This window comes from Botryllus schlosseri, chromosome 1 (genome assembly GCF_051294905.1).
Source record: "Botryllus schlosseri isolate E-star chromosome 1, Bs_hap1, whole genome shotgun sequence".
Taxonomy (NCBI): Eukaryota; Metazoa; Chordata; class Ascidiacea; order Stolidobranchia; family Styelidae; genus Botryllus; species Botryllus schlosseri.
In genome coordinates, this window is record NC_137236.1 from 35,828,777 (window position 1) to 35,855,616 (window position 26,840).

At 40.6% G+C, this 26,840-nt stretch overlaps 3 protein-coding genes across 3 annotated transcripts in view; all 3 read right to left on the reverse strand.

Annotated features, from left to right (window-relative positions):
• The window catches only part of LOC145441659 (uncharacterized), a 125,128-nt gene that overhangs the window by 20,272 nt on the left and 78,016 nt on the right, over positions 1 to 26,840 (reverse strand). The gene's annotated exons all lie outside the window — the stretch shown is intronic.
• On the reverse strand, positions 1,467 to 5,590 carry LOC145448367 (uncharacterized). Its single transcript, XM_080326751.1, has 4 exons — positions 5,052 to 5,590; positions 3,302 to 3,483; positions 3,099 to 3,161; positions 1,467 to 2,741 (listed from the first exon to the last, which is right to left on the reverse strand). Exons 1-4 carry the CDS (start codon positions 5,111 to 5,113, stop codon positions 1,927 to 1,929), a joined length of 1,122 nt encoding a protein of 373 aa, XP_080182877.1. The 5' UTR covers positions 5,114 to 5,590; the 3' UTR covers positions 1,467 to 1,926.
• Positions 8,500 to 26,840, reverse strand: part of LOC145435661 (kelch repeat and BTB domain-containing protein 12-like) — an 80,729-nt gene continuing 62,388 nt past the window's right edge. Inside the window, exons 2-5 of the mRNA XM_080312962.1 lie at positions 17,817 to 17,961; positions 14,021 to 14,358; positions 10,261 to 10,323; positions 8,500 to 9,424 (exon numbers count right to left, since the gene is read on the reverse strand). Of these exons, the coding sequence (XP_080169088.1) occupies positions 8,586 to 9,424; positions 10,261 to 10,323; positions 14,021 to 14,358; positions 17,817 to 17,884 (1,308 nt within the window). The 5' untranslated portion in view covers positions 17,885 to 17,961 and the 3' untranslated portion in view covers positions 8,500 to 8,585. The remainder of the gene's footprint in view (positions 9,425 to 10,260; positions 10,324 to 14,020; positions 14,359 to 17,816; positions 17,962 to 26,840) is intronic.

Here is a 26,840-nt window from a genome sequence, read left to right on the forward strand (position 1 = left end):
TTTCTTTATGAGTTGCTGACTCGTATACAAGAGCTACACTTCGATTGTTTTATCTACATTTTAATTATACAGGATTGGATATATGTCATGTTTGAAGGATTCATATATATTAGGATATTAGAGAGTCCGTGCTATAAAAACTTATAAAATATGAAATAAGGAACGATGTTTAGAAAGGTATTCGTTCATCTTTATTGCATAGGGAATAATTCGAGCTGTGCCACAATGAAACAATTTCGCATGAAATCGTTAATCATATGTTTGCATTTGTTTATTGTTTATATAAGATAGTCATTTAAATGTCACTGTGGCACATAATTTTCGAATGAAATTGGTAATACTGTTGAAGTCGGAGCCGGAGTCGGAGTCAGTACGTTTAAAGACTCAGGATTCGGAGTCGGTATTTTGAAAATGTGTAGAGTCGGAGTCAGTACGTTTAAAGACTCAGGATTCGGAGTCAGTATTTTGAAAATGTGTAGAGTCGGAGTCGGAGTTGTTATTATCAAAATGTCTGGAGTCGGAGTCGGAGTTGCAGTCGGTGGTAGAATTTGCCGACTCCACAGCCCTGACCATATCAGTTATCATGGATTGCACATTCAAAGTATATTTGACATTTGATATCTGCACGTCGATACTAACACAACATCGTCGAACGACACTACACTAGGGTTACCATATTTCAGCAACCCTGATTCCGGACACTCTTTAGCGCCACTAGTGGATTTCAAAATGAGTTATGACGTCACACTAGCGAAGCTTTGCTCATAGACCAGAGGTGGTCACGATCCGGTTCAGGAGTATGTGGCTGTGTGTCGTGTAACTGGGACCGATGTAACATGTTTTCAGCCCCTCCCCGCCCAAATAAACAATGATTTTGAGCCCACATTATAGGGTAATCGATGCAACTTCTGGGGGGGGGGGCTTGCTATATGAATCTGGTTTCTATATGCATCTGGTCGTTCAATTATTTGAATGAATTTTGTCAAAAATATTGGTCGTTCCATATATTACTATATTGATACTACTATCCGCCCACATGATCAGAGTTAGCGGTAGAGCTGGTGGAGGGTGATGAGTTCGAAAATACAGGGAGCGTAATTGCACTGTTAAGTCATGTTAATGTCCTACCGATAAGATTGTTCATCAGCCTTATGCCGGTGCGCACCACGGAGCTTTATAAACACCCCACATCCAGTGGTTTGCTACCTTTTATTATCGCGACTCCATCTCCAATTTGAAAATGTTCCGCGGCCCAGATCAAAATTTAACAAGCTGATTATTTAAAGAAGTCAACACCTTTGCCCAGACTTACTCACGGGCTATTTTGGAAGCTAGTTACGTTCAACATGTTCGCAAACCCCAGAATAAAGGCAAACGACGCATGGCAACCCTACACTACACAAACAAACGAGATCTATCGAAACCTCGCACAAAACAAACATCAAGCCGATAAACGTTGGCAAGCATTCGACACCCGATAAGAAATAATTTTCAGAACCAAGACGAAAAACAATTGGCGTCCCCACCACTGGCCATGGATTAGTGTAGAGATTCGAAACCTTGTTTGACCACGGACCCAAAAATTATTTTGCGTGATTGGGTGAACCAGTCAAGGCGATTCTTTGCGTGATCGCGCGGACCCTTAAAGAGAATGTCGGAGTAGCTTATGACTACAAAAGAGATCAAAACGTTCACCCAGCCCGCTTCACGGCTAGATTACCAGTTAGAGTGATACTACTAGCTTCAGGCTATTGTGATCTGTATGGCGAGCACTGACTATAATACAAAACAAGGAAACAAGACGGAAGTAAGGATAGATCTTTTCAATAGCGGGAATGAGGTTTTATGTTGCAGGTTCAACATTGGTCTTCCATGGACCCACCTTAAAACTCCCTGGATTAATGGGTAAACGTGTCATCCAGCTCATTAGGCATTCAATTTTAGAGTGTTTTGGACGGAAATGATTGCTTGTTTTCTGCCCTTTTCGTCTAGAAAATCGACAGCTTTCTGGAACTCCACGGCAGCGTCAACTAGACAGCGCACACCGTTTCGGTAATCGCCGACCAGTAGGTGCGCCTCGCCTTGGAGATGAAGCAAATGACCGGTAGGGACAGTGGCTTGGTCAGTAAACTGGCGAACACCTGCAATCCCTTCTCGTGTATACCGTATAGTCAAATCATACATCTTCAGGCTGCTGCAGATCTCAGCGATATCACATGTACATGATGCGTACATGAGAGCCTTTTGGCGATGACATATCTCCGTCGGAAGACACTCGATCGATTTACCTGCCGCGTAGACTTGGGACATAAAAGCGACAGCGTAATCACGGATGAACTGACGCTCATACTTTTCCCCCGCGTCCAAGATAAAACTGGCTAACTCGCGAATATCCGATACGACTTGTGTGCACCAAATATAATACTCTTCCGAAAAGAGATCGACATTGCCGCAAGTCTCCAGAACCGCTCTGTATAAAAGTGCAGCTGCCACTCTACGCCCGTGAGCTGCCATCTCCTTGCCCCATTTGTGCACGTAGTCTGGCGGCACCGAGCAGATACGTGCGGTATCGATGAAACCAGCCACCATTCGGTCGTATTGCCGGGAACCCTGCGAGACTATGGTGCACTCGGCGCGTAGCAGCATCGTGTCCACATCGAAGCAGTTATCGGTATGAATCCGTCGCAACACCGTGAGGGCTTTTGTGAACTGCTTCTCTTCGCACAACGCGCTTGCTGTTCCTGTTAAAACAAAGTTACCATATTTTAAGATATGAAAATGAGGACACTTTTCAAGGTACGAAAGGAGATATAGAAATGGGAAATTTATGCAGATACTGCTGGTCGACTAAAAAAAGGACGTATGGTAACCCTAATAGCATGATAATAATATCAAGAAAAATCATATTGTTGCTGTTTATCACTAAGCCTACAGTTATCATTTGCACAAGACAGATGACGATTGCACGATAATTGAGCAAAATTTTAACTAAAACTTCGTGGGGGTCCGTGATGGTCCGAAAGGGGTCCACGAAGAGAAAAAGATTGATAACCACTGGGCTAGGGTATCGCCTAACGAAATATTCAAATGTATAATACCTCGATGCATCGCCTCTTGTCTTCGAATAGCTTTAGACACGAGCTGTGCCAGCTTTTCAGGAACTAAACGAAAACGCAATTTTCCAAATCGGAGATCAAATTATTTATTCCTAGTTGACTCTAAATTGTTAACACAAGGAAAATGGAAATAGGATGACATAGTATTTGTGTGGGCCGATTTACATAAAGAATCTCGCTCTTACCGATGGGTCGATTCGGAATATCGTTATCGCGTTCTACGGGTTTCGTTCCTGCTCTGAAATCGCTTTTAGTTCTGAACTTCACCGATTCCTCGCCATGTTTACTCCCGTTCTGATTTTGACAGTTAACACCAGAGCGTCCATCACATGCAACCGATTTCGGGTCGCTACTGGACGAACCCGGCCTGAAATTCAGACGAAAATCGCAGTATAGTAGGTCTTTCTTGTGCGCTGTACGTGAGTATACTTTCGCATACAAAACAACATACGTGTACATTAGGGCTGTTCAAAAACTTTTTTCTTAAAATTTCACTGGCTCGCGTGATAAAATGATTATGTTGGCTAAAACAACGCTACATACCAAATTTGGCCCAATTCCAACCAGTAAAAGCGAGATTCTTGCAGTAGAAAGTTTTGAATTTATCATATAAAAAACAGAAATAAAATTTGAAATTTTTTCTGTCGACTCCATAATGCGCACTAAAATTGGCTCAATTCCAACCAGAAGAAGCGAAGTTATTGCAGTAGAAAATTTTGGATTTGAAAAAAATATTATTAGCGGTGACTAACTCTTCAAATATTATTTATTATATGAATTCATGGGATTAGAAATTTTCTTGCTGCAATAACTTCGTTTCTAGTGTTTGGAATTGAGCCAAATTTGGTGTGCAACGTTTTTTTAGCCAGCACATTAATTTTATCACGTAGCCAGCAGTGTTGGGATGACTCGAGTCATGACTTGACTCGAGTCAGACTCGAGTCACCTTTTTGGTATGACTTGACTTGACTCGAGTCACTTTGCTAAAATGACTTGACTTGACTTGACTCGGCGTATCCGAAATGTGGATTGACTCGTGACTCGGAGCAAAATTCACGAGTCAATTTCAAGTCATCAAGTAATCGGTGTCGATCAAAATCATTGTATTTTGAATATGTTCGGATTGTTAGCGAAACGCTCGTGTAAACCGTGATAGCGACCAATCATTTAACGATCGTGCGTTTTACTGAGCCTCCATTGTTCTGTCACAAATAAATTGAACGCAAACGAAGTGATCGAAGCTTACAGCTTACGTTGTCGTAAACTAGTATAGTAAAGTAATTTCTGTTCTCAGTTTTTACCTTAACCAAACCTCTTGTTTTATTGAAACTGAATTCGAATATAGTTTATACAGTCCTCAACCATTGGCGCATGCTCGAATTGTATCATATCGGTTTGTAAATGCGTAATGTATTGCATCTTCTCAATTCGTATCTATTCTTTTATTGGCTGGTAACTATAAACTGAGGTTCAGCAGTTCTACGTATATGTGAGCGATACAGCCCCTTTTTTCGTGTATATTTAACTCTATATTCGTTCGTCGGTTCTAAATCAATGACCACCCCATCTGTGTTTCAGAGAGCTAGCAAAATGCAATGACGTTATCATGCCTCATACTTCGAAAAGACAACTTGACTTGAATTGTGACTTGACTCGTGACTTGACTTGACTTGACTCGACTTGACTCGAGTCAACTCCAAAAATCGAGTGACTTGACTTGACTCGAGTCACCTTTGAAAATTGATTGACTTGACTTGACTCGAGTCAAAATGTGCAATGACTCGAAATGACTCGTGACTCGAAGGTAGTGACTTGATCCCAACACTGGTAGCCAGTGAAATTTAAAAAAAAAAGTTTTTAACAGCCTATAATGTACGTAAATGTCGCACCATCAAGCTCGACCGTTACATGAACAGTATTATATAAGCCACTTACCCGTCTTGATTAACGCATTCTAGAACCTTTGCCGTGACTTTAGAGACGGCTGCTGCATCCATTTCAACATAAACGTAACGCTAAATAAGATATCGACAATAACTGTAGAAATGTCATTTCAGAATATGCCAATTAGATCTGGAACAGGCGAGCTTCATCAAATCGACTACATATCACACCGCCATAATACCAGCGAATGCGGCACAACAAGTCTCATACTATCTCCCCCATTATAGTACAAATGACCAGTGGCACCCTCCCATTACTTACAGTGTCTTAAGAGCGTCCTCTCTCGCTTGTAATCAACAACTGATGCGTCTTCCGCCGTAGCCTGTGCCTTAATTATTCAGAAACTCAATCAAGCCCAATCGACCGCCCATGACCTGAGTCTGGTACGTCGGACCTGTGAATCGATTGGTTAGGATTCGTATGCGCTCCAGCTTTTTTTCATTTAGGAAGGCGGTCAGGTAATGAGCGGAGTCGACATACACATACTTTTATCAAAATACACCAGCCAATGCTGTGTCAACAAAAGAGAGTTCGTCTATCTTCCAAAACCGGGGTCACCAACCTTTTCGCAACCTAGAGCTACTGCTTGGGTACTGATTGAAGCGACGCGCTACCATTTACTCCCGCCGTTCACCCGTACCAGACTGAATTTCCGCTTTGATATTTGTAGCACTGATGGTCAAGAATCACATCGCGGTAAGACTTCTAAGAGAGTCTTTAAAATTTATAAATCAAAACATCTCATTTCAACTAGTTAGCCACTAAGATTTTTAAGAAATCATAAGTTGCTTCGCACCATGTTGGTAAAAATTATACAACAACAGTCAACTCAAAGTTTAAAATAAATCATGTCTGACTTTAGACCGGACATTATGTTATCTGGTTCTATATCAGTCAGTTGGAAGCCTAGCATTGCATGCTACCAACTACTGCGCTGTACTCCAGTATGTAACTTGACACTGCAACTCTGAGTGAGTGTTCCAGATGCGCGTTAGTGAGGCGTGTTCTGTGTTTGTTTTTGATGAAGTTCATATCCGAAAAGGCTGATTCACAAAGATAAGTCGAATCGAACACGCTTGCGACCTTCATAGCCGCTGCGCAGTGCGCATGCACCACTGTACTTTTCCGTCTCAACAAGGCACCAAAATTTTGCTGCAGCCTGGTGGGCATTGAGGTGGAGGTCATTTTGCAGTGTTACAATTTTAATCTCCAACTGTTCAGCACCCAAACATGACAGATTTCAATATACCGGATGGCAGCAACGATTACGGAAAGTTGGAAACATGGTACTAAACTGCATTGAGTGTAAGATAGGGTTACCATATTTTTGTTCCACAAATTCCGGACGCTCATCAGCGCCCACTAGCGGATTTCAAAATGAGCTGTGAGCGCATTGTCGATCAATATGACGTCACACCAGCAACGCTTTGTCAATCGACTAGAGGTGGTCGCGATCCGATTCACGAGTATGTGGTTGTATAATGTATGTTTTAACCTGGGCCGTAACCACATATTGCAGCCCCATCCCACCCAAATAAACCCTAATCTTGGGCCCATCGTAGGGTATTCGATGCAACTTCTGGGGGTTTACTATATGTATCTGGTCGTTAAATGATTTGAATGAATTGTGTCAATAATATTGGCTCTTCCATATAATACTGTATAATTTTAATGCTCTCTCCGTCCACATAATCAGAGTCAGCGGTAGAATAGAGCTGATGTAGGATGATGACTTCGAAAATGCAAGGGGCGTAATTGTACATCGTTAAAAGTCATGTGTCATATCAGCCTAATGCGGGTGTGCACTTCACCACTGAGCTATATAAACACCGCACATCCGGTGTTTTCCAACCTTTTATGGTCGCGAATCCATTTCCAATTTGAAAATGTGCCGTGACCCAGCTCAGAATTTGATGAGCTGATTAGTAATTAAAGGTCGGCACATTTGCCCAGACTTACTCACAGCCAATTTTGGAAGCTAATTACGTTCAACATCTTCGCGAACCCCAGAATAAAGGCAAACTACCCCCAGGTTTAGAACCAACATCTTTAAATAAAGCATCCAAACGACCTAAAACGACGACTCTATGAATACCGCTATCTTGTAATTACGATTACAATTAGACTTCTTTTTGTAAATGAATGTTATTTTTTATTGATTTTTTTGATGACAGTTTTTGCGAGGGCGCTAGTCCCCAACTTAAAACCAATATATGTGATACTAAATCGCGCGCAGCGCGAGGAAAAATTTCATGTAGCATAAATCTGCTCAAAAATAGTCTTGTTTAGGTTGATTTACGGAAAAAAAGATATGAGCTTACTTTAAGCCTTCAAAATTCCGGACATTTAGGCATATTTTAGAAATTCCTTCCGGACGCAGTTTAAACAGTGAAATTCCGGACATGTCCGGGAAATTCCGGACGTATGACAACCCTAGTGTAAGAGAAACAAGCTGTCTCAAAAGATACAATACGTAATGGGCATACAGATATTGAAAATCTGCTAGTACTTCACGGCTATGTGCTACCGAATAGCATTGTTGTTTACAACTTTGGCATTGTGCTTGACGTCGAGCTACCATATTAGAACCCCCCCCCCCGTCATTTCAAGAAACCGTGGATAGCATTCCGTCATGTCGCTTGTGATTCTATTACGTGTTGGTATAATACTAATTGTAATTGAGGATATTTGATATCATCGCTTTAAGTGTTTATATAAAAATGTATTGTCATTTGTAAGTTACATGTTAGTGTGATTTAAACACAACCTAAATAATTCAATTTATATATTTAAAAGCTCACTGGTTTAATCTATCGATTATTGGTAAATGATGCTATTCGATCTAATTTTAGAACAGGCTCGATGGCTACCTGGGGCCTGCGGGCACCACGTTGGTGACCCCTGTTCTAAAAATAGTACATTGAACGCTCTCGTATTGGGCATTTCATGCTGATCACACCATATTTTGTGATACGATTCTTGATATACGATGTTCTTTTAAAATTCTCTACTAGTTGCTGACGATTACCCCTGACGAGTATCGGCCGAAAATATTCGGGTTATTTTCAATATGAATGTACTATTAAATTATGACAATTATAAAACTTGAGTAAATTATTTTATGTCATTTTTCAAAGAATGTGTAAATCATGTTTTAAAGCGTTTTATAATATCACTAGTTTTAAATGCAGCCCTAACCATACCATCTTCAAACTTCTAAACTTTAAAAACTTTATTCATGGAAGACGAGTAGATTTGTCAATGAGGTGTTAAAAGTAAAGAGACAAATAGCTGGCCCTTTCAGTACGTATTGTAATTTGGGAAATACATGCAAGTACTCAGAAGAAATACAAGGTCTCGGCTACTGACCAGCTCTGGTCGTAAAATCTGGCTACCCAGTCTATGCAATGCGAGCCATCCGGCAAAAGATGAAAATAGGAAACGTAGAACTTCAAGTTTATTTTTTCCAAATTAAAACAAATTCATTCCAAAGTTTCGAATCAAAAGCCGCAAGTTGTATATCGGTCAGAGTACTTTTTCGAGCGCCCTCATCTCCAAACTCTCGTTCAAGCATCCGTACGCCATTTCCATGGTCGCCTTCCTGATCCAGTCGGTCCTGAAATCTTGAGCTTCTTCGAAAAAGCTGATCGACTTCTCCAGATAATGCACCGCCTTGCTGTACCTGCGCTTCAGGTGATGGCCGAGACCTAGACGACGGTACATGTACCCGGTCAGTTGGCACCTGGTGATTGGCGGATTAGGGAGTTTACGCAGCCAGTCGATAAGCGACCGTGCTTGTATGATTGCCATGTCGTGGTTCTCCAAGTTACTGTAGAGCACGCATAGGTCTTCAGTGCTCGAGCCTATTGCGACAACTTTTCCTTCAATGTCCTCCCACGGGACGGACTTCAAGTCCTCCGTAAAATCTGCGACGAACTCGATAGCGTGTCGTTCGATAATATACTGCGAGCAGTTGCCAGACTTCATCATGCGATCAGCGAGTTTGAAGATGTTTTGAGAGTTTGCGAATATCCACACTGCCAACTCTTTGGGCGATCGCTCTTTAGCCCTCTCGGATTTACCGCACACGCGGTACAAAATCATAGCAGCTACATCTCGGTCGTTGAACGCGAGCTGATCCGCCCACGATTTGACTTCCTCCAGAGGTATAGACGGGCAGTTGTCGATAGCGAGCTGTAAATTGTCGATGCTGCGTTTCGCAATCTCGCGCCTCAGGTGCACGTCGCAATCTGCCATCATTAGCAGCGTGTCCAGGTCCTTGGTCAATTCGATTTCTTCGATTTGCTCCAACCGCGCCCTGGCAACTTCGTACATTCTGCCTTGCATGTGCGAACAGGCGAGACCTAAAGAGAGAAAACATTTTATAATTTACTTCCAATGAAAGGAATTGCATAGTTCGGTAACTCAATGCATGCACTGTTCATTTCTCGAGTACAATATAATAAACAAGTTGGGACTCAGCAAAACGATTCCAGTTCTGGAATCCGAGGCGAGCAATGTAAACAAAAGCCTTTCCCAACTGCGGTGGTAACACACCGTTGAAACCACTTTGCAAAAGCCTGATATTCACGGAAATTATAGTTAGAGCAGTAACAGACCCGCTACATTGTCAAACGCGATGAACTAGTCAGAATGGTCAAAAAATACAAAATTATTTTTCAAATCGTGTTAGGAGAGTCGGAAAATAGGTACTATATGTACTAATAAATATGTACCTCAATACTTTTTTTAACAATTTTTAATACGTCACCCCATCATTATCACGTTACAGTGAAACAAACAACGTGGTATGCATCACATCTGTTCGATTTTCCACACATTTCAAATAGCCGTGGTTGAAGGAGTGAAAGCAGATACTCAGGTGATGGTAGTCCCTATACTTCCTAAATTGCGACTCGATTACCAATGAACTTATGGATTTCCAAGTGAAGTAACATGTAGGCCCATGTATTATAATTGACTAAAAACTGTTTGAGTACCCCGAAAAAGTAAAAACAATTCTTCTAACTACTGTCAATTTTCAATATTGCATAACCCTAGGATAATTTACGTCAAGCCACGGTCTGCGTTAGAACGGTGATGCCGATGTCCCGGTTTAGGTACCGATTTTTATTTAGTATATTCATGTCAATGACACGAGTCATCCCCCTCCCTCCCCAGGTATATAGCTTGTACTCACCTCTCAGGAACGACACAAACGCAAGCTTATCTCTGCCCAGCTCTCGGTAATGATCAAGCGTATCTGAAATGGAGCCAACAATATTCTCAATTGTAGCAAAATATGTTCGTTACTGCTATATGGAGGTAGTCAAAAAGTCTCAAGAGCATAGCCAGCATTGGTAAGCCCAGTAGAAGTTCAAATTCAAGTGGAAGCAGCGTTGTAATAACTCTAGTCACGACTGGGGCTGGGAAAAATCGAGCACCTGAGTGATTCGATTCTGATCACGTATTACGCTTCGATTCGAGTATTTGAGGATCACTCGTTATGACGTCATAACGGACTCTAGTCGCCATGTTCTGGTGACTCGACTTGATTCTAGTCATTTTCTGAAAAAGGGAAAATAACTCGACTCGACTCGAGTCAATTTGTGTATTGACTCGACTTGTGCTCGAGTCATTGCGCATGACTCGGACCAAGTCATATGACTCGAGACTGGGTCTATCAAGACGGGCATTTCATTGTAATTTCGAAGAATAGTAAAGTTGTTTCACTAATATTATTTCATCTATCAGTACTGCCACCTGAAAATGTTACCAGAAACTGCTAAATCTGAGGAAAACTAGTATATATTGAATGCGAAGCATTCAATATCACCAAGCTGAGCTGAAAAAAGTGGGTATCACATGACATCAACTCGGAACTGAGCAGTGAACACAATGACTTGGACTCGGACTCGAGTCAAACACGATGACTCGGACTCGACACTCTATTCCGTGACTTAGACTCGGACTTGACTCGCAGGTGAATTGAAAATGACGCGACTTGACTCGGTCAAAACGATAAAATTGAGATTGACTTGTGACTCGAAACCTTACGACTTGGTTACAACCAGGGTTGCCATACCGTCCTCATTTCTAAGATTTGTCCTTATTTTGAAGGGTCACGTCTTAGAAAACTCAACTGTCCTTATTTCTAAGAAATGTCCTTATTTTCGACTTGCGTCCTTATTTTTAACCGCTACAGAACTTCGATCGTTTTCCTTTGGTATCTGTGTTGCATAATATTCTCAAATTATGCTCTCGCGTTGAGATTTTATGACATCATACACGAAAGGAACTCTTGTGACGTACACACCACAAGAGATAGCTATAGGGCAGTGAGTGGTGGTATAGCAGTTTCGTCTGTACCAAACTATACCGCAGTGGACATCATTTTAGCAGTAAACGGCAGTACCAGGCTCCTGCTGTTTGGTCTACAGCAGAATAAACTCAAACTGTGTGGAAGGCAGCATTTATTGCGTAGTGGAAAAAGGCGCAGTGCAGTCGACACATTGAATAAAAAGTAGTAAAGCAATAAATCATTGATAAATTTTTCTAAATTATGTTGCACTTGCGCATGTAGTTTTAGCTACAAATAAGAATAACTCTGATTAGTTCAAATGAACAGGCGTAAAAATGTTTTTCGTGACGATTATGAGAGAGAATTCAAAGGTATCTAACGAAGCTGGAAGGGCGAGTGTTTCGCACATAGCAATATCTGCAATTGTGACCTTAACCTGGAGGCCATAGGAAAGAACGCTGTTTCAACTCGCATTGCTACCCCAAAACACAAGAAGTGTGTCATGATGATTCATTTGAGCCAGTCGATGAATAATTTTTCCACAAGTCGATCAGCACCAACGACCACAGACTACAAGGCAGCTGCTGCAGAGGGTACCTGGGCATTCCATACTGTCAAACACCAGCAATCATTCCTCACCAACGATTGCACATCGCAATTTTTCAAACCAATATTACCCGATTCCACAAAGTTTTCTTAGGCCAGGACCAAGACTATAAGTATTGTTACTGGAGTTTTTGCTCCATACGCTCAAATATGATTTTGTTTAAACTTGGTGTACGGCCTTTAACCATCTTGGTTGACGCCTCTAACGAGCTGAAGAAGTTTCGTATCTCACCCGGGGGGGGGGGGGGGGGTCAAGACATACAGTTTTTTGGGCGGGCCGACGAAGTGCTGTTTCGGCCCTGAGTAAAGGTAAACCTAGACCTGAGCTGTCGTGAGGTCGGAAGCACTTCCTAAAAACAAGTTGCTGGAGTAGATTGTTTCTCGTGACAAGTATGGAATGTGATATGCACCGGCTCGTATAAATACAAAGTATGTACAAAAACGCTTTTTCATGCTAATCTAATTTTTCGACTGTCCTTATTTTTGGGTCATGTATTTTGGGCCATGTCGATGGCAACCCTGGTTACAACCCTGCTGACTTGCACTCGTACTTGACTCGGTGAATTGAAAATGACTCGACTTGACTTGACTATACTCGAGTCAAAACTATAAATGTGGGATTGACTTGCAACTAGGAACCTTGCGACTTGGTTACAACCCTGAGTGTAAGTATGGATTAAACGGTCTTAGAAAGTTGCTGAGGAAAGCAGTTTCCAAATATACATTTCGTCGTATGTCGCATACCTTTAACAGGTAATCGGAGGCGTCTACTTTCTAAATTCCAAGATCTACCATAGCGACAAACGCACAGTGGTTCCCAACCTTTTTCGACTGATCGACCCGTTTTCAAACTCCACAGTCCACACCGATCACCACCACCCCCTATATTGGGACGGAAAATGGGCATAGAAACCGTAATCACCGGCGAGCTGACTAAAAAAGGTCAACTTTTCGGCTCGACCCCGAAATTGCACTTTTACAGCTAAATTTTCGCGAGTTGACTAAGAAAAAGGTCACTTCTCCGACTTGACTCCAATATATCCGTTCAACGTGCCATCGCCCCCTTCGTCCATTTCCGCCCCCTATCGTCCCCTTTGTTATTTTCACCTCCTAGACCGCTAAATCGACACCTGGGGGCGATATCACCCACGTTGGGAGCCACTGGACTAACGCAAACTGGCTAATGACTCTACAAACAGGCGAAAGCGTCGAAATTATGTTCATTCACATCGATAAAGGCGTTGTTCCACGCGGTTCCTGCGACGAATTAACCCGAAAAAGCTACGCAAACTTATCTCAAGACTATCTTCTGCTTGGCAAAATGAAAATTGAAAAAATGGGAAGTTTTGCCACAGTACTGTTAAAGTAGATGAGAACTTGGTAGGGGTTTGGTAGGCCATGGTGGGGCATGGCACAATGATTCAAGTGGTCGAATCTGAATCGACTAATAATTCCAATGATTCCAGTCCGGTGATGACAGTGGATTTTTTCTAGCACTGAAATTATTGGCCCCTTGCCACTAAGATATAATTTGACCTCTAAAATCATAGCGTCTACTTCGGCTGGCGGAAGGCTCAAACCGCGATTGGTCGTATCGCAACACACGAAACCTAGTACAAAATGGCAATGACATTTATGTGAAGTCGTGATTGACCCAGAGCGTTATCACAATGTGCAATGAAGGACGTGTGGTCGAAAACATACCTAACGATCTTCAATGTGACGCAGAACTTGCATTAGAATTCTTTGTGGTCATATAAAAGGTACATGTTTGAACTCAACATACCATCCATGCTACCGTGAGGTAATCATGAAATATACTCCAATACTCCATGCTTAATCTCCAATTGAGAATCGAACTACTCCAGCACTCGATTTCGCCCGGCTGCAGGACCTTGTTCAAAAGCCACTGAAGTGAAAGCAAAACCTACTTAGACTTCGCCGGGAAAGTATAGGTAATCAACTGACCCCTCTGTTGGGGTATCAATTCGAACGGGATACTACCGTGAAATCTGGCGTTAAAAGTCTACACGAGAAGCAGATATGATTTTACCTGACGAACTATATAGTTCTGCCTCCTTATTACGTCTAACGACCGACGGCGAACGGTCCGACGAGATATCTCTGTAGCTATCTCCCGATGAGCTATCCATCGTAGAACTTTTGCTGCGATGCAATCCAGCGGGTGGCGTTAGACGCTTGTACGGCGTAGTCACCGGGCTCTCTGGCGTCGGCGTAGTGCTGGAGTTCGACAGATCCTCTGGAGTGGTGAGGCTGCCTCGAGATGCCGAGCGATCTCCGGACTTGCGCCTCAGGCGTCCTTTAGCGATATCCTCTATCAGGGATGTCGATGATAACGCACCTCCGTCGCTACCAGAGGCTCTCGAACTACTAAAAGTGAAAAACACATACTGAGGAGATTCTTGGAGGCACATAACTTCGATATGCAATTCAGCAATATATTCGAAAACGTTATGAACAGATATGAAGGCATCAGCATCAAATTTCAAATAATCAAGGCGAAGAGATCGCTTAAACTCTATGTACTATTTTTAATGGTACACGAACTCCTTCTGATGGCACAAACGGAGTTGGTATATTTTGATAAAAAGTCACATCCAAGGCACCCATACGGAAGTGTGAACGGCATCTCCTGACGACGCTAAATCTCGACAATTTTACACGCGAACAGAACTATCCAATGAAATGTTTGCCGATGGAAGAATTCACGGTCTTTGCTGTTCTTATTCCAGCTTCAGGAGATGAGTCAAGGATGACCATTTTCCGAGCGCGATACACGTGTTCTAATAAATCTAAGGACACGCTATTTGATGCGGTCCTGCAAACGCTGTGTCGTTCCTACCATGTAGCTACAGTATCAGTGGCACTTGCACTCGTTGACGACATTGCTTTGTTGAAATATAAGAAAAACTACAATATTAATTAGTGCGCTCTATATACAGTCAATTTCGGAAACTGTCTGTAGAAGCCTGTTTCAATACTCCAACCAAAACTGACTTTTTGCAGACCGCTCTCAAAGGTAACCACACACAGCGTGTTGATTACAGGGTTGTAACCAAGTCACATGTTTCCGAGTCACGAGTCAATCTTACTTTTGTGGTTTTGACTCGAGTCAAGTCGAGTCATTTTCAATTCACCACCGAGTCGAGTCCGAGTCCAAGTCACTGTTTAAAGGGTCAAGTCCGAGTCATAGTGTTATGACTCGAGTCCGAGTCCAAGTCACAGTATTGAAGTCATGTTCATCTCATGTTTTCAATCCTGCTTGGGTGATATCGAATTCCTTGCTTGCCAAACATGCTTATTTTGTCCCTACCAGAGTCTTGGAACATGTTTATTTAGGTAGATTACGGACAGTTACTGGCCTCATTTACCAATGCTACAGATAGACGAGACAGGCTGCCAATATGATGACTTTAGTAATCTTAAAACTTATAATCAAATATCTGTCTTATCAGTCCGATACATTCCAAATACAAGCATTCAGTTTTTATTACGAACACATCGACGACAGCTCACAAATAGCTGATTGAGAACCAACGAATTCAAGTCTACAAATAAGGTGGTAGAGAATCAACAGATGCATGTTTATGTAGAGGTATTTTCACCAGGCCAGCATGCTGTAAAAGCGTGCATGCAGCTATGTGCGTGCAGTCACAAAAAAAAAACAGATTTATATCTATTGTTATTACTATAGTTTGTCCCGATTGCATGACAGACTACATCGCAGTTACAGCATTGGAGAAATAATTGGGGCTGTTAAAAAACAATTTTTCCAATGTTCCGGCTACTTCTTAAAATTGTTAGATTGCCTAAAAAAAAATCAAATTTGGCTCAATTCCAAACGGTAGAAAGTAATGCTATAAGAGAAAATTTCGGATTAATTACGAATATAGATTTTCGAATTTTACTGGCTACCTCATGATATTGTTAGATTGTGTAAAATATGATTCATAGCAAATTTGGCTCAATTCCAATTAGAAGAAGCGAAGTGATTAGAGTAGGATATTTTGGATATGAAAAAATAGTCGGCTTACCTCTAGTATGTAATTTTATTATATGAAAGAATTTCTCACTAAAAATACTCCATTAATTTTCAAATCCAAAATTTTCTCTTCTCATATCATTGCTTCTACTTTTTAAAATTTAACCAGATTCAGTGTTCGTTTAATGCAATATAAAAATTTCATCAAGTAGCCATCAAGTAAAATAAAAACGAAGTTATTTTGAACAGCCCTATTGCACAAACATCACACAACATTTACCATTCATTATTACTCACGTGCACAATGCACAATTGCACAATGTGCAATGCACATAGCTAACAAAACGTCAATTGGACGGCGGGTATTTTTAACAGACGAAAGATCAAATCAATGATGAGTTACACTTCAAAAATACCAAAGTGGAAAGGAGATCCTCAGATATATTAAAGCGGCATGGCCTTGGAATAAATATACATCTGCTGAATACACCTTCCGCTGGTGCACTAGATGCAGGGATTGACAATCATTTGTCTTGAGTACTTTGATTGCGGAGGATTTATTACCTCTTCATCACTGGATGATTTTGTACAACGCATTGCTACGATGTATCATTGTCTGCTGTTTTAACGGCGGCCTATCTGATATCAGACGAGTGCAACGAAAACAGTGGTGATAAATAGCGATGTCGGCAGAATTCGTCAGATGCGTTCATCTAGCCATTACGATTCATAACTTTCTTCGTCTTCGCGTCATATAAAATAAGCCAAGTAAATGACTTGGGTCGAGTCATGCGTAATGACTCGAGTACAAGTCGAGTCAATCCAAATATTGACTCGAGTCGAGTCATTTTCCCATTTCAAGAAAATGACTCGAGTCAAGTCGAGTCATGACTCGAGTCATTACAACCCTGGTTGATTAGTGTCATGTTTTAGACGTTATCATATAGAGTAGAGGCCAAGTTATAAGTGATACAGAGGTCATGTAAATACTGCGCTGTCCACGGAAATCGTAATAGCCTGTAGCAAAGTGCTACTACTTTTTTCGAATACCTAATTTGGTTTTGTCCACGTTCGATATTTACTCGAGAAGCTATGATTTGAAACCATTTCCACGTTTAGTTCACTTGTCAGCTTTTAGGGAATATTTACTTTTCAAATCAAGGATTCTACCTTAGTTCTACTCCAGTACGAACGACGACTACTCTGGCCATCTCTTGCTAAACGATATTTTCAGAGGTCCACAGACATATGAACATGCGACAATTGTGCACGCGACACAGGAGCTTGCTGGTTAAATGTACGGGAAGAATTGGATTAGGACTGAATTTACGGTTAGGTTAAGGTGGGGTTGAGATGAATATTATGGAAAATTTCAATATTGAGAGTTATGGTTGGGGTTAGTGTTAGTATTGTGTTATGAAGTCACATGCTGAAGTGGCGCATGTTAATTGTCCATGCTCAACTGTAGTCTTTCATTGTGTCGCATGCTCATCTGTTGGGAAATAACTTCCAAGTACCAAACATCGCTTTGACGAATCACTTTCACCAATCTCTAGATTTAAATAAAGGGGTAGAGTGGATTATACTTCGTGTATCTCCTCAAGTGGGATCACAGAGGTGTTGACGGAACCCACTTATACACCCCTGGGATACAGCTCCGCATATCTGACTTGTTTTCACCTATCATAATGGGTAGGTATAACAACACAATTTTAACCAGATAATGTCGATGGCTTGATTAACACCCCGCTTTATGATGGTAAGATTCTAAATACGCCCGTTTTCCACCACTGAATTCAGAGTATCGGGCGAATAACGGCGTAACAAGAAATACTTGAGATCTTACAACTCCTCTTCTTCCTCGATTGTAGAAAGGCTCCACATGCTCCTAGACTTTATCAATCGACCCGCCATCGTTTGTTAGCTTTGTTCCGTTCGTATGTCCCTGCAGTCAAACCAAAATACCAAAAACTATATATCTTTACAACCACCTGAAAGACGCATTAATGTAGAAGCCTTGGATCCAACGACTATGTGGATAGGCCTTCGTAAATCATCGTAAAAAGCGATCTATTCGGAGATATACTACAACTGTCACGACATTTGCTGACGCACATCCATCTCGAAGCTATTCGCTACCGTCACAGTTTGCAATTTGTCATTTGGATAGCCAAGAAAAGGAATTAGGATTTAAACCTCCCGAAATTCTAATGATTGGTAATTCCTGCTGCGGACATTTACCTAGCACCCAAACATCGTATACCGTTTACAGCTGATATCATTCATCTCGGAAAGGGCCCGTCAGTATTTGCAAGAGCTGATTCCATTATAAAACGAGCCATTACTTGAAATAAAGAAGCTTTAAATATTGACGAAAACTATATGGTGTATCTCTGCTGCACGACGGTAACTACACTACACCACACCGTTTCTAATTAAAATACCGTATATTCAGCTGATAAAAATGTGTTTTAGAGTGAATTCTCTTGATATACCGTACCACGACATGACATAGGCCTTTCTGTTCCGCCTACTGATATATACCGTTTCTTTTTAATAGCTTGTTCGGTTTATGTTTCCTTGCTGCTACTTGTGTTTCAATGAACGTAGCCTACACGTGTTTCGTATTTGCGTATAAGGCCAAGGTGGATGTTCGATTAAAAGACTATAAAGACTATACTTCAATTATTTACATCTTACGGCAATCGTGTAGTGCTTTGAAATGATGTAATTCTAAATACAGTGAACTCAATCAGAAGCAGACATGGGGTGATTACTTCATGATTGTAATCGATTGCGATTACGATTACTTCTGAATGACGCGATTACGATTACGATTACAGCAAATTCAAGAAGAAGTCGATTACGATTACGATTACATTGGAAAAGTAATCACGATTACTCACGATTACATTTATTTTGCATCTTGGAAGCTATGTCAGAAGCCAATATATGGATTGCGCTGAAGAGGCCTAATGAGATAACAAACTCCCTTTAAAAGAGATGCGTCATTTGCTTGTTACGTCATAATGTACCCATTGCCCATTTCTATGGAGTTCAATTTATCGCACCCAATGATTTGCATTCTTGCCAGGGCCATAATTGCCGCACCCTAAATTTCCCAATAGGGTGGGGAGCGAGCTCGAAAAAGGGGACTGAAAAAGTATTTCGTAAACCAACATAAGTTATAGAGTATTTTCGAGTGATCTAATTAACTTGAAAATCCTCTCTAAATCAGTGATTCCCAACCGCGGCTCCGAGCTAGCCTACTTGCGGCTCCCATTGACGTTGGAAAATCCAACAAAAATATTATAAAATCAAGTTAGAACAAACAAAAAAAATGATATTCAAAAATTACACTTGCTTGGATTGGAATATGGAGTTTATAATTAAGGGTGGAGACCAATTCCTTTGCTGTCGAGTAGCGATTCTCTACTCAGCAACGATTTCGTTACTCAACTCACGTCAAAAAGTATGCTCACACTCAAATGCGTTTGGATCGTTACTCAAATTTAAGTATGCTCATCATCAGACTAAATTAAGTGCAGGTGCACTGTAAACCTAAACGCGTGCATTTATGCACCAAAATAACACACAATATTCGAATTTTTTTTAGATGCCACATTGCGTGGTAGCGATGTATGTCATAATATTGTGTGGTCTGAAGTGGCGTGTCCGTACCTATCACTGCAGAGCTCGAAATTATGTACCTGAAATGCCTCCACAGGCTCTGGAAAAATATTTTATTTTAAAAGAATCGGTTGTAAAATGTACGTTAAAAGTGCAAATTGCCGTTATAAATATGACAAGAAAAATTGAAAACAACAATTTTTTGACACTGTAAGACAGGATTTTATACAATAATAACAGAGCTTCTTGGAGGTAAAGAACTTCAATATACAATTGAATAGTATGTTCATATTGAAATGAGCCCGAATATTTTCGGCTGACACTCGTCAGGGGTAATCGTCAGTAACTAGGAAAGAATTGGAAAGAACATTGTTTATCAACAAAATCGTATCACAAAATATGATGTCACCAGCATGAAATTTCGAGAGAGCGTTCAGTGCACTATTCCGATGCAGCTGGTACAGGACCTCCTTCTGTTGACAAAGTTCCGGCTGGTGTATTTTGATAAGTGAACCACAGTATGCTAATCAAAGTACTAGAAAAACTCCAAGTCACTCGCGAAACGTTCAACGCCAACATAGAGATATACAACAACCCAATCGCAATAGTGGAAGTAAAAGGACTAATAGCAGCGGAAATCACATGTATAAAATACACCAGCCTAAACTCTGTAAACAGGTTTTCGTGTTCCAGCTGGAAATAGTGCACTGAACGCACTCTCTCTCGAAATTTCATGCTGATGACGTCATATTTTGTGATACGATTGTTGATATACAATGTCCTTTCCAAATCTCTACTAGATTTGCTGACGATTACCACTGACAAGTGTCGACCGAAAATATTCGGGTTCATTTCAATATGAATATACTATGTAACAGTAATAACAGTATAAAAGAACTGGATTCGGAACTAAAGCAAAGTGTATGAACAGTAATGTTGCCAATAAACATTGTTTCTCACGAATTGACTAGTTACATGATCAAATGATTGAATTGCCAAAAAAACATAGTAAACCAATTTTGGTTTAACAGTATGTTATTTTGGAAAAGCCTTAATGTACAGTGCCACTAAAAACGAAAAGTTTACAAATTGAATGCATAGCAAAAAGTCTAGCCACAAAAAAGACAAATTATTTTGCAAATGCAAAAAATAACAAAATCCACAATGTGCAGGTACCAAAAGAAAGCAGTACTCACAGCACAAGTACTTGGAGCAAGGGAGATTAATTAGCCTACATTTTTTCAATCGATTGCTGGGCATTTTGATATCTTTTCCAAGAATTGACGGACTTGTTCAACTGAAATCCCGATTTTTATCACCAACAAGGACACATTGAATGAATGGCATTATTTGAAAGACCTTGGGATAACTAAGATCTCAGTAGTAGCATGCTACGAGATCAATTATCATCTCAAGCGGTCTTCTTTGGTTTTCGGATCTGTGCTTGATGGTGATGCCATTTGGCCGCCATCCACGATTGTTCATCTCCATTCTCATGACGTGCAATCAAAAGATGAGGAGTCAGCTTTGAAGTCGGTAAATCGACTGTATGTGCCTGGAATTAAAACAATACGTTGGCTTTAAATTATTTTGCTAAATATTCACGTGCAAATCCAGAGCACATGACCAACTTCAGCTAGAAATGCTTACAGGAGACTTCTCATCAGGGATGTAATGACTCGAGTAATGACTTTCTCATGACTCGGGTCATTTTCTCAGAACACAAAAATGACTCGATTCGACACAATCTGTGTATTGACTCGACTCGAGTCATTACGCATGACTCGAACCAAGTCATATGACTCGAGACTCAGATGACCAAGATCGACATTTCATTGTAATTTCAAAGAATAGTAAAGTGACCACACTATTGAGATTTCGTCTATTGGTACTGGTACTTAAAATGAGATCAGAAACTGCTACAAATGAGGAAAATGAATATATTAACATGTGAACCATTCGATATCAACAACTGGGTTACCAAGACTTTAACTGGAAGCTGAGCCGTCGACACAATGACTTGGATTCGAGTCATAACACCATGAATCGGACTCGAACCTCTACTTGTTGATTTTGACTCGGACTTGACTCGAGTCAATCCTACAAAACGCGAGATCGAGTTGTGACTCGGAGCCTTGTGACTTGGTTACGACACTGCTTCTCATATTAAAGATTCAAGTGTAGTTGAATCGGCGAATAGTTTGAAGGGGCACTGCACTCTAAAAATCATGTCGTCTCAAATTGACGGGCGAAACGAGAAATTTTTTTAGGCCGCAGCCATTTTCTTCAGAACGCCACCGTAAAGAAGCTGCAATTTATTGAATTTTCCACATCGGAATCATGCTCCAGCAGTCACGCAGAAATCGAACTTTATATCGTTGTCAGCCGATGTTATTATGAAGGAAATATGTCGTACACGCGAAGGTGATTTAGATACCGCGTTCAACGGAAGATGTTCAGTCAGGAGATTCATGTCAAAATCAGGCCTAGTGTATTCTATTTTTTTGTCGATTTCTGCCTGACTGCTAGAGTATGATTCCCCTGTGGAAAATTCAATAAATTGCAGCTCCATTACGGTGGCGTTCTGAAGAAAATGGCTGCGGCCTGAAAAATTTTCCCGTTTCGCCCTTTAAGTTGAGATCACAATAGTTTTTAGAGTGCAGTGCACAGTTAACAAGCTTAGCTCCAAAGGGCAAATTGATTAAAAGTTGATATATTATTTGATTATAAAGCATTAATTGTGTTCAGATGCATAAATTTCTCTACATCATCAGAATTTTAAGGGGTAACAATGAACCTCGGACTTCGTTCGATCATAACTTGTTAGTTGCTCAATCTTAACCGCACTGCGCTATAAAAATGTTGTGGTCTCAAATCAACTCCCAGGTCGAAAAAAATTTGTCGCAGATATTGTCTTCAGAAAGCCACCGTAATGGTGCTGCAATTAAATTAGGGTTAACATACGATCTCCTTTAGGAGGATTTGTCCTCCTTTTTCAGGTTTTTGAAATTGTCGTCCTAGGACGCCCAAATGTCTTCCTTTTTGGTAACTCCAATACTGTTAGTGTAAAAATCCTCCTTCAAAATATGATAAACATAAATTAAATGAATTTTGCATAAGACCCGTTACGCTCGAGCTTCCGCGTTTCTAGTGCGTTAACTTCGCCATCGCATATTTTCGCAACGGGTTAAGAATCGATGACGCGCAGCCACGTCAGTTGGTCTTAATACAAAATTTTGCAGCCCCATTACGTCGAGCGCAGTGTTTAGCATTGCATAATTTACCTTCGTTTTGGGACGGCTCAAGAATTTCGATCATATCTAAGGATTCTATTTTCTAGAAATTCTATGTATATCTAAACTGAAGCAGATCCATACTAGACTGGTAGCAAATCTTACCTGACAAAGACACATCGCACTCAAACCATGGTTCGACTTTATTTTCTTGTCTATTCGAGAGCTTTCTGCAGTTCGAGCAGGATATGAATTTCATCGTCTTCTGTTCCCTGCGAACAATTAGAATCATAATAGACAGGTGAAGGACTAATAAGAACCATATTAGATAGGCGAGGAGCATTCCTGCAAAGTTTCCGTTCCAGCCATCACATTCCATTTCAGATAAAGGCAAGTTTGGGCATTAGCGCTGTACGCAAGTTGTGGAGTTACTGATTAGATGCGCGCTATCTAGTTTGCTATCATCTGAAGGCTACAGATTCTTGTCTGCTTTAGACACTCGTATTCCCTCGGCGTCACTTGTCAGTGTTTTATTTGTTATTAATACTGCGCATTGTGCAGTACACGGGGTTGAATTACGTTGTCAAAAATTGATGCAACACGAGATTCTCGATGGCGCAAATTCTCAATTTATTCGTTAGTAATACAAACCTCTTGATCAGTCTGCTCTCCAAAAACTTTATCAAGAGTGAGAAGCATTTCCATGTACTTCTTGTGCATTTCTTCAACACATCTAGCAACCAGCAGTTGAAACTCATGTCTGATCTATTGGGAATAACAACGCATTAATCAGAGCTGTTAGTCATGAATATGCACATCACTTGAACAGGTTAGTTAGAGTGAGTAAATTCATCCATATTATTAATTTTAAAATACATAGTTATGCACTAACTTATCTTGATACGAACATAATTAGATTTTCTTAATTTAATCATCACAATAATTGAATTATTTTTAGCATGTGGTATCACGGAATCTCATTAATCAAATTCTCTCCCAATTAGTTGAATGTTTCCATATTCTTTCAATTCTGATCATATTCATAATTCTTCTGAAAATGCCTAATTGACTATGGTATTTGGTAGTGAGCTAACAAAATTATCCGTCTCGTGCAACATTACGTACAACTTTTCAGCTATGGTGCACATACGTTAACCAATCTCATGCTCGTTCCTATGAACTAAGCTTTAATTTGGCTAGATTCCCTTGTCATTCATAATTTCTGTCAATTTTCAAGTTTTTGCGAATTGAATAATTCTAATTGTAATCTAATTTGGAAAAAACTGCACTTTAATTCTAATCTAATTCAATTTGGAAGAGCTGAAAATCTACTAGTTGTCCAAGGCTGGTGCAGTGTACACTGTACACATGTTGTGTAATAGGAAAGTAGTGTATATTAATGCAATAGGAAGATACATGGGCAATATAATTGGTTAATTTGCCGAAGCACACAAACAATTTTATTCCACTGATTTTTGAAGTTATGACTGCAAATTGAAGTCATCTGTAAGGAATGAAAGAACTTACCAGCCTAATATCTTGCAACATTGGAAAGCTCTTCAAAATTTCAGCAACGCCACCAAATTCTGGCACCTTCAACTGATTACGTCTGTCGTGATGAGTGTACTTCATGAGAGTGATGACATTCAGCCAATTGGCGCCAGGTCTATTGTACTCTGTTTCCAACTGCATCTTCAATTGTTATATTAGGGTGACCTTTCGAATAACATGAAACTTATAAATGATAAAAAAATAACAATAACAATCATCCCAATCACCTGACGAGCCTGGACACAAAGCATGCGCTCTCCATGAAAATGTACCAGATGCCTTTGTCTTTTGTCTGAGATTCTTCAACTTTTGCGACAGCTTTTTTGAGAAGTAATACTGAAAAGCATTTGATCATGAATGCACTTTAATACAAAATATATTGAATTCGGAGAGGATTCGGGCAGTAGGTCATAGTCGAGAGAGGACGGTGCTTCATACAGCAAAACAAGTACAGTGCCTTCATATTTTTGTGTCTCCTTTTACAATGGCTATGCAGAGATCTTCATATTTTGAATACACTATGCCACAGATCCTGCATGACATGATAACACTCGGATGTTGTCTGTGACAATAAATGTGTAGACAGTAAATCGATAGTTCCGATAAAAGGGCACAAACCAAACTTTCCATCAGACATTCTACCAAACCATATCAAGTAATTGAAACAGGTCAAGTGCAAAGAAAGATGTACATAACTTCATCTGCAAATGAGGTTTCATCACTAGATGTCTAGATCTATTATGATATCTTCAGATGAAATTATTAAACAGCATTAGCTCTCATTTTCATGGTCTGCTCTTATGGCGCATCAAGCTGCTAGATCGAAAATAGGTAATCTATATCTACTCATACCGCTGGGCGCTGGTGCTGTATGTGAAACTCGATAACATGAACATAACATTATTTACAGATGATGTTGAAAATTTACATAAACGAATTACCTTGCAGTAAATCAATGTGCTCCCTCCTCATTCCGTTTTGAACTAAAAACATCTCCATTTCTTCGCTATATGCTATTTAGATTCACGTAACAAAGACCGACAGATTCACGGTATATCTCACTCACACTGGTCCTGCGTGGTAACGATCGATTGTCTCAGGATTGCGTCATACAATCACGTGACTCAGTAAGTCATGCGTAAAGAGACAGAGTGAATTTTTTATTTCATCAATGATAAAATACAAAGGGTACTACTAATAACTGAATCATTAATATACTGTTGCTCGATGGCAATGAAAGCGGTACCGGATACAAGTAAAATGTCCAACGTCGGGGTGTTTCATACATATTTGTATTATAAATTTCTTCAGTAAGTTCGGTAGGGAAATAATATGATCACCTTATTATTTTATCGCAATCTCTTGGTATGTTGATCTGATATTTTGTTTGTAATAAACTGAAATGAGAAACAAGCGATTAACTATAAGGATTAACGTGACTATCGTAGGTATGTAAAGTCAGATCAGAGCAAACCTCAAGACAGCGAGTCGTCAGAGCGAGATAGTGTAATGGTTATGCGTCCGGCTTCTCGAGCGGCAGGTCGTGGGTTCGATCCCCGGCCGGGTCATACTAAAGACTCGAAAATTGGTATCCGCAGCTATCCTGCTAGGTGCTCAGCAACCACGGCTAGCATGGAGGAGAAAAAAAACGGGGGTGCTGACTAGATCACCTCATGGGGCCGTATCGCAACTCCGTCGTCAAAGCATCTCGATGGTGCAGGCGAAAAAGAAAATCATATCTCTCAGGTATATTGGTACAGCACGCGACCATAATATCTGATCACCAACTTATTTGCTTGAAGCCCGGTACCACCGTCGGTCACAACCTTGGTTATTTATAACTGTAATAACATTGTTAATTAAACACTGCAGCCTTAAGAAAAATCTATAGCTAAGGACATATCGATCAAATCACATTTGGCGAGGCTTTTCGACGTGTATCAATATTACCGCGCTTTAGGCTGCCTGGGATGATATATCACGTCAATAGTAACTTCGTGAAGTTTCAGAGTGAAGATTAGCCAGCGACCTCTCAAACTCCCTCTCAATTGATATCCGGTATGAATGTTTGACACCGCAGGAAATTCGTCCGGAATGACTATACTGATATGCATGTGAGCTTATAGACACATCATATGAGCATTAACCCACATCTTATGACATTCCCTGATGATGTGTGGACGTGCACACAACATGGCGGATTCTCGATGTCAGATCTCAGCCGATAATATGTGTCAGCCAAATATTGTATATACCTACCCAGCAAACACCCGATGTCCAGTTGACTTCCTGCGGAAAAGACGCAGGACGCCCAGTGTTACTTCCCTGGAGTGGATTTGTCGACTACTAGAAGCGTCCTTAACACTACCTGAGTTGGTCTACTATGGACGTGAAGCGACTCCATATGGACTCATTGGATCTGCTGTGAACGTGACGTGACTCCCTATGGATGCGTC